This window comes from Myotis lucifugus, unplaced genomic scaffold, assembly GCF_000147115.1.
Source record: "Myotis lucifugus unplaced genomic scaffold, Myoluc2.0 scaffold_448, whole genome shotgun sequence".
NCBI lineage: Eukaryota > Metazoa > Chordata > Mammalia > Chiroptera > Vespertilionidae > Myotis > Myotis lucifugus.
In genome coordinates this window covers 701,745-710,762 of record NW_005871496.1, presented here as the reverse complement: position 1 = coordinate 710,762, position 9,018 = coordinate 701,745, and the positions used below count along the sequence as shown (strand labels likewise).

The 9,018-nt window shown below is 54.6% G+C and overlaps 1 protein-coding gene across 1 annotated transcript in view; it reads left to right on the top strand.

Moving 5' to 3' along the window:
* DSCAML1 (DS cell adhesion molecule like 1) overlaps positions 1 to 3,169 on the top strand; it is a 95,674-nt gene extending 92,505 nt beyond the window's left edge. Inside the window, 3 exon segments of the mRNA XM_023744297.1 lie at positions 321 to 515; positions 1,018 to 1,329; positions 2,694 to 3,169. Coding sequence (XP_023600065.1) covers positions 321 to 515; positions 1,018 to 1,329; positions 2,694 to 3,169 — 983 coding nt within the window.
* The last annotated feature ends 5,849 nt before the right edge of the window (positions 3,170 to 9,018 follow it).

Here is a 9,018-nt window from a genome sequence, read left to right as displayed (position 1 = left end):
GCTCCAGACATGCGCGTAGATACATCAGGGCTGTAGGAATGGGTGCACAGTCAGAGAGAGTGACCTTCTCCAGCTGAAGGTAGAGAAGACCAGGATGCTGCCACTGCCCCATGCCTGGCCGCTCTTGCTCCTCTGCTCCGAGGCCAGCTGTGTGGTCAGGAAAGGCAGCCTGTTCAGCGCTCCCAAGGGAGTCCTGTGGCTGCATCTGCCTCCTCCCTGGCTCCCCACTGCCTTCTGCCCGAGCCCCAGTGCTCCCTGCACTGTGAGGGTGGCAGTGCTGGCAGGATTGGAGGCAGCTGGCTCTCACTTCCTCTGTGTAGACCCCGTGTCCAGGAAGAATGTGAAGTCAGCCCACAGTACCCGGAACCGGTACTCGAGCCAGTGGACTCTGACCAAGTGCCAGGCCTCCACACCTGCCCGCACGCTCACCTCCGACTGGCGCACGGCGGGCTCCCAGCACGGCGTCACCGTCACTGAGAGTGACAGCTACAGCGCAAGCCTCTCCCAGGACACAGGTGAGGCCAGGGCCCTGCCTGTTCCTGCTCCCGCTCGCCCAGTCCCATCACCCCGCTCCCCCTGCCATTTTCCCAACTCCTACCCGCCGGCCCATGGGGTCCAAGACACTGTCAGTTTAGTTCCCGGCTGGCTGCTGGCGCCCTGTGTGGCGGTGACACAAACACCAGACCTCGCTGAGCCCTGCCTGGTCGGGGTTTCAGTTTGCTCTCCCCCAAAATAGAGGAAACAGTCTGCGTGGCGTCTGCTGGAGGAAGGGCTGAGCGGCCGAGGAGTTGCTTAGTTCCCAGAGTGTTTGCCCCCCCCCTACCCCCCAGCCCAGATCCCAATTCTGCTCCCTTCACAGTGGGAGGGCAGGGTCTCAGCCTGGTTCGCCCACACCTGCGGCCAGGCTCTCAGCTGGCTGGGGAGGGGCCGGGGGGGAGCTGCTCAGTCTGGTCTCGTTGACTCCCTCCTCCCGGGAACCCACGTATTTCCTCCTCCTCCCGCCTCCCGCCTCCCCAGACAAAGGACGGAACAGCATGGTGTCCACGGAGAGCGCCTCTTCCACGTACGAGGAGCTGGCCCGGGCCTACGAGCACGCCAAGCTGGAGGAGCAGCTGCAGCACGCCAAGTTCGAGATCACCGAGTGCTTCATCTCAGACAGCTCCTCGGACCAGATGACCACGGGCACCAACGAGAATGCCGACAGCATGACGTCCATGAGCACACCCTCCGAGCCCGGCATCTGCCGCTTCACCGCCTCCCCGCCCAAGCCCCAGGATGCGGACCGGGGCAAGAACGTGGCGGTGCCCATCCCTCACCGGGCCAACAAGAGTGAGTGCCCAGGCCACCTCCCCCGCTGCGGCCCCTGCCCCAGACCCCATGAGCCCTGCCAGCCCCAGGGGTTCCCTGGCAGTGCGGGTAGTGCAAAGAGCAGGACTTGGGAGCAGGCAGACCAGGGCCCATGTCCTGTTCAACCTTTTCATATCTCTGTGGCCTTGGGCAAGTCATTTCACCTCTCTGGCCTCGCGGTTATAAAATGCAAATGATCGTGTATGCTTTTCCGTGTTGTAGCGGGCATTAGAAATGATGCACATGCATGGCTCACAGTACGTTCTCACTAAGTAGTGACCAGTCTGAAGCTATGTCAGGATGGAAAGAGACTCCCCTGGGATCAACTGCCCAGTGGCCGCTGGTCTCAATGCTGTGAACTTAATCCTGACCCAACAGAGCGATCCTGGCGACTCAGCCCATGGGCCAAGCCTCCCGGTGGGCAGTGCCCTAGCCTGGCTGAGAACCATCCCACGGCAGGGGCCTGGCCAGGGCATACGCCCCTTGGGGTTGAGGGGCAGGTCTAGGATGAGCGGGGGCAGGTGAAGGAGTCCATCAGCAGATATTGGGGCACCGCAGGCACGGCCCAGGCCGTCACCCCATGAGTCTGGTCTGCTCGACACTGGCCTTACTCAGTGGCCAGGCTAACCTGAGGCCCGGGGTCATCTAGAGAAGGGCCTGGGGCAACAGAGGTTGAGGATTCAGGAGACCAGCAGCCCTGGGTGACGCCCACCCCTCCTCGCTGGTCGAATTTGGGCAAATTACTTCATCTTCCTGAACCTCCGTGTCCTCACTTGCAAAATGCAGGCAGCCTACCCAGGGGGCTGCGGGGCCAAGTGGGGTCGTCTGCGAAGGTGCCTGGCAGGCCAGCAGGACGTGGAGACAGTTTCAGAAACAAGGGCGTTCCTCCTGAGAGGCCGTGCGGGGGAGAGTGAGCCGCTCTGTGGGTCCTCCGAGGGCAGAATCAGGTTCACGGCACAGAAGTGGCAGGAGGGACAGTCCTTTTCTCCTCCTGGGAGGAAACGCGTCCCCCAGCCAGAGCCCTCGGGAGCCCGCTCCTCAGCAGGGAGCCCTCTGCGGCCGCGGCTCAGCGTGGCCACTGACCCATAAGCACCAGCTCACCAGCGGCCGCTGTGCCAGCCCCTGTACTGGGGGCCCGTTACCTTCCTCTCCGCTCAGATGTCCTTAGGGAATGCGATTGGCCCCATTTCACAGATAAGGACACTAAGGCTCAGAGAGGACAAGTAACTGACCTTTCCTCAACCCTTCACTGCCATCCCGGGGAGGGACTCCTAGCCAGCAGGGGGGTGTTGGGGGGCGGGAGGTTGGCTGGGCCCCGCCTCTCATCTCCTCTGCTTCTCCGCCAGGTGACTACTGTAACCTGCCCCTGTACGGCAAGTCCGAGGCCTTCTTCCGAAAGGCAGAGGGGCGTGAGCCCTGTCCCGCGGTCCCGCCCCGAGAGGCCTCCATCCGGAACCTGGCCCGAACCTACCACACCCAGGCTCGCCACCTGACTCTGGACCCCGCCAGCAAGCCCTTGGGCCTCCCCCACCCAGGGGCCCCCGCTGCCGCCTCCACGGCCACCTTACCTCAGAGGACTCTGGCCATGCCAGCGCCCCCGGCTGGCACAGCGCCCCCGGCACCCGGCCCCACCCCCGCCGAGCCCCCCGCTGCCCCCAGTGCTGCCCCTCCAGCCCCCAGCACCGAGCCTCCCCGGGCCGGAGGCCCAAACACCAAAATGGGGGGCTCCAGGGACTCGCTGCTCGAGATGAGCACGTCGGGGGTAGGGAGGTCTCAGAAGCAGGGGGCAGGGGCCTACTCCAAGTCCTACACCCTGGTGTAGGGCCGACCTCGGCCCGTCTGCACCCCCAGCCCTCAAACACCAACTCGGCCGCTTTCCTGCACCATCGATGTTAAACTGACCGGCAGAACCAACCCACCATGACCACGACCGTGTTGCGAACGCTTGTACATAGGACTCTTTTGTACAAATGAAACTATTTTCTTCTTCTCCGTGAAGCCAGGGCACAAAGAACTTGACAGTACACGTCACCCCCACCCAGAAACCACGCGTGGAGCGAGAGATACACATGCACATAGGAGCACAGCGACCACTATGTCTGTGTATTTCTCTCACCTTATTTTGAGACAGAAGCACAGACTCGGCAATTTCTCCTCCCCCGCCCCCGCCCCCGCCCCCTAATCTCGGTGGTTTTGACAAAGACCAAAATCCCAACTCAGAGACACTGCATGCGATGTCACTGTCCCACGGAAGCCAGGAATTGCTTCAATTTGCAGATGCTTATGTGTTAATACCTTTTTCTATGAAAAGAGACCCAACGGCTATGTTTCTACGTGGTGGCTTTCTCCCAGCTGGCGGGGGGCGGGGGGGCGGAGGGTGGGGGGGCGGGGGGAGGCCCCGTCCCAGGCCATCGTTTCACACAGAGAGGCTTTCAGAGCTTCTGGGGGGACTGTTAGGGCCAGGTGAGCCTGGGGGGGAGGGAGGTCATCAGAGGGCGGGAGGGCTGGTGGAGGGGGACAGAGCTCAGCCAGGAGAGTCAGGCTGGTCCTGCTTCACCTGGTTCAGAGGAGTTGGCGACTAGGTTCCAGGTGAAGGGACAGAACCAGACACTAGGGAAAGCCCAGGCGAGCAGTTGTGGGGGACCTCCCTGCACCGGGCGGTGGGGGCAGGTGTAAAGAGGGCCCCTAAGAAGGGCAAGGGCGCTCCTGAGGTCTGCACCCCCAGCCAAGGCCAAGTGTGCAAGGGGAACGTGGAAGGAAGGTGAGTCTGCGCCCGCCCTCGGCTGAGAGGAGGAGCTGGGGAGGAAGGCGGGGGCTTGTGCCTGCGAGCGGAGGCCACAGTGAGGGCTGCACACCTGAGATGCACGGCTCTCCATAATCAAGGAACTTATTCCGTAAACATTCCCTGAGTACCCAGTGAGGGGGCCTGGGACAGAGGAGGGGCAGAGGAGGGCCCCTTGGGGACTCCTGGGTCCTCGGGGAAACTCCATCTCGGGCCCCACACCCAGGGCCCACCCCGGAGACCCAGTGGTGGATTAAGGAGAACAGGGAGAACAAAGCTCTGTGCTCCAGGCACCTGCTGACGGGCCAGCTCCGCTCCAACCTGGAGGACAGGGCGCCCCCTGGGCTGCTGGCACAGAACTGCAAGCAGCAATCAGGCCAGGAGATCTTCCCTGGCCCTACACATACACACACACACACGCACGCTAGCACACACACGCACACACATGTGCGCGCACATGCACGCACACATGCATGCATGCTCACACATACATACACTGGGCCCTGGGAAATCACAACTGAGCCCCGCTCCGACCAGCACACATGGAAGAACGAATCCCAGAAGCCAGAGTGAAGGGAGCCAGCCGCCAAGGATGCCGAGAGAGCCCTGTGCAGGCTGAGCAGAGCCCTTTCTGCTCATTGGGTCTGGGAACCTCCTCGCTGCGCCATCTCCATCTCCACCTGAAAGGGAGAAGGTGGAGCTCGGGATTCAGCAAATCGCCCAGAGTTAGAGGGGCAGGGAGAGACGGAGAGGAGACGCAGACTCAGGAGAGCCTGCTGCCTTCCCCTTGGACCCGAGCGCCGGTGGGTGCTGCCCGGGGAAGAGGCCCAGGACCAGGTGAGCAGCTGCGTCCCTGCGCTTCCTGGTGCAGCTCCGGTCTGTGTGCAGCTGTTACTGACCCATCAGGGCATGAGCCAGTGTGCGGCTGGGTGGCAGGGAGCCCCACATGCTCCGCCCTGGGGAGGGGCAGTGAGCGGAGGCAGGAGGCAGGTCTGGACCTGAGGTGGGCCAGATGGGAATCGAAGGATTTGGAGAGGCAACAGAGAAGCAAACTTCGAGCCAGTTTAGCTTGTGTTCGGCTGAGCTGGGCCCCTTCCTGTAAACAGAAGGCCTGGAGATTGAGAGGGGCTTGTGCAGAACTCGCCTGATGTTACATGCCGATTGCCTCTACCCGCAGCGTGTTCTGTAGCTGGACCACAGCCTGGTTCGGCCGCACCCAGAAGCTGGCTCATGGAGCAGCTGAACACCTGCTCCTCCAGGCTGAGCTCGGAGTCTGGGGCAATCCGCACAAACGTGGTCTGCTCCTTTCCAGAGCGGCACTGTGTCCACCACAGACGAGGCCACCGTCTGGCTCAGAGCCTTCACACTCAAAGTGGGGACCACAGGCCAGCACGTCAGCATCCCCGGGAGCTGGTGAGAAGTGCACAGCCAGAGGCTCCCCCAGACCCACTGGGTCAGAGTCTGCCATCGAGGAAAATCCACAGAGGATATGGATGCACAATCAAGTTCAAGAAGCCCTCTGCTAGCAGGCCTTCCGAGAGGCCACGCCCCGCTCTCCCACTGCCAACGACCCAGACAGACTAGTGGGTCTCAAACTTGGTTGCACATCAGATTCACCTGAGGAGCTTGTTTAAAAAAAAAAAAACAAGTCCATCCAGCTGGCGCGGCTCAGTGGTTGAGTGTTGACCTACGAAGCAGGTCAGGGTTCGATTCCCGGTCAGGGCACATGCCTGGGTTGTGGGCTCCATCCCCAGTAGGGGGTGTGCAGGAGGCAGCAGATCAATGATTCTCATCATTGGTGTTTCTAACTCTCCCTCTCCCTTCCTCTTTGAAATCAATAAACATATATTTTTTAAAAAACAAAAACAAGTCCAGATCTCACCAACCGCAGTGTTTGTGGGTGTACAGCCAGCATTTGCTTTGGGTTTTATGTTTATTGTGGTAGAAGATATACAACATAAAATTTACCTTTTTTTTTTTTGGATACGGGTTTTTTTCACGTCTTTTAGGGAGAGCGTTGGCATGCTTTGGGTTGTACCTGGGATAGTAGTAGCCTGGGGAACAGAAGCAAGACTTTGCTCTTGTCTGACTTGGACTGTGAGTGTGGTTTAAAGAGATGCGGACGGATACACTGCTCTGCCTTTTTCTTGTTGTTTTTGCCAACTTTTAAACTTATTGTGATTGAGGTATAATTGGCAATAACATACTAGTTTTGGGTGTCCAACATAATCATTCAACCTCTGTGCATATGGGAAATGATCACCACGGTAAGTCTAGTTAACATCTATCACCACACATAGTTATAAAAAAAAATTTTCTTGTGACGTGAACTTTTAAGATTTACTCTCTTAGCAACTTTCAAATATGCAGCACAGTATTACTAACTATAGTCACCATGCTTTATTTTCCCAGCACTTATTTATTTTATAACTGATTTATTTTGACTGCCTCCACCCATTTTGTCCAGCCTCGGCCCCCTGCCCCTGGCAGCCAGCAATCTGTTTCCTGTAACTATGAGCTTGGGCTTTATTTTGGTCTTGTTTCTTCAAATTTCACAAACAGACTTTGTCGGACTGATTTCACTCATAATGCCCTCAAGTTCCGTTCTTTTGTGGCAAAGGGCAAGATTTCCTCTTTTTGTGGCTAAACAGTATTCCACTGGATGCATACACCACACCTTCTGTATCCATTCACCCATCATTAAACACTTAGGTTGTTTTCATACCTGGGCTACTGTAAATCATGCTGCTATGAATACAGCAGGACAGATATCTTTTTTAATGTTTTTATTTATTTCATAGAGAGAGGGAGAGAGAGATAGAAACATCAATTACGAGAGAGAATCATTGATTGGCTGCCTACTGGGGATCATGCCCACAACCCTGACCAGTAATCGAACCTCAACCTCCTGGTTCATGAGTCAACACTCAAACACTGAGCCACACTCACCAGGCCAGATATCGTTTTTAATTAGTGTTTTCATTTTCTTTGGATGAATGCTCAGAAGAGGAATTGCTGGGTTATGTGATGGTTCTATTTCTAATTTTCTGAGGAACATCATACTGTTTTCCACAGTGTCTGTACCAATTTACATTCCCACCAGCAGTGAACAAGGGTTCTCTTTTCTCCACACCGTCGCCAGTACCTATGTCTTATTTTTTATGTGGTAGCTACTCTAACAGGTGTGAGGTGCCATCTCATGGTGGCTTTGATTTGCATTTCCCTGATAATCAATGATGTTGACCATCTTTTCATGTACCTGTTGGCCATCTGTATGTCTTCTTTGGAAAAATATCTATTCAGATCATTTGCCCATTTTTTAATCCAATTGTTTGGGGGTTTTTTCATAGAATTGTATGATTTCTTTATATATTTTGAATATTAACCCCTTATCAGATATGTGATTTGCAAATATTTTCTCCCAGTCAGTAGGTTGCCTTTTCATTTTGTTGATGGTTCTTTTGTGCAAAAGCTTTTTAGTTTAATGTAGTTTATTTTTGCTTTTGTTGCCTTAGCTTTTGGAGTCAGATCCAAAAAATCATCACCAAGACCCATGTTAAGGAGCTTACAACCTATGTTTCCTTCTAGACACTTTATGGTTTCGAGTCTTATATTCAAGCCTTTATTTTGAGTTAATCTTTGTCTGTGATGTAAGATAGTGGCCCAGCTTCCCCGCTGCCATTCTTCAGAAAGACTGTCTTTTCCCCATTGTATATTCTTGGCTCCTTTGTTGTAAATTAATTGACCATATATGTGTGGGTTTGTTTCTGGGCTGTCTATTCTGATACATTGATCTATGTGTGTTTTTTGGCTTTAATTATACTTTAATTTCCATAGCTTTGTAATGTGGTTTGAAATCAGGGAGTGTGATGATGCCTCCACAGTTTTGTTCTTCTTTCTCTACATTACTTTGGTTATTTAGAATCTTTTGTGGTTCCATACAAATTTTAGGATTGTTTGTTCTATTTCTGTGGGAAATGCCACTGGCATTTTGATTAGGATAACATTGAATCTGTTGATTGCTTTGGGTAGTTTGGACATTTTAACAATATTAACTCTTCCAGCCCCTGAACACAGAATATCTTTCCACTTATTTGTGTCTTCCTCGGTGTCTTTCACAAGGTCTTATAGTTTTTATTGTACAGATCTTTCACCTCCTTGGTTAAATCTATTCTGAGTATTTTATTCTTTTTAATGCAGTTGTTAATGGGACTGTTTTCTTAATTTCTCTTTCTGATAGTTCATTATTAATGTATAGAAATGCAACAGATTTTTTTTTCTTCTATTAATCTTTTTTTTAAATCTTTATTGTTCAGATTATTATAGATGTCCCTCTTTTTCCCCCCATAGCTCCCCTCCACCCGGTTCCCACCCCACCCCAGGCCCTCACCACCCCACTGTGCTAGGTGTCCTATAGGGCCCAGTGGCTCAGCCTCCCCAATCACCTGAGGTGGACACTCTTGGTGCACCCCTTTGTGGGCTTTGTGCACAGTCTTGTTGTAATTAAGCCTTGATTGCTGTTGGCATCACTGGGAGGAATTGACCTCCAGGTCAATTGGCTGTGAGGACCAGCTGTGACTACAATGGAAGAGCTGCTGTGCAGGAGACACCCTTATGGGGCAGGACATGCTTCAGTGGGGCTTTGGTGCTCACCGAGTCTGCCCTTGAGTGTGTCACTTATCGATGTGAAGAGTTATAATCTGGATGGTCTCACTCTGACCACTGGGTACACTGGCTCTTGGATCTCCAAGGAGGTGCAAAGTCAGCCACTGCCTGGACTCGAACCCGGGACCCTTTGGTCCACAAACTGACACTCTACCCACTGAGCTCTGTTCTTAAGAGGGAGGAGGCAGAGGCCCTGGCGAGGACACACTCACACAGCCGCCTTG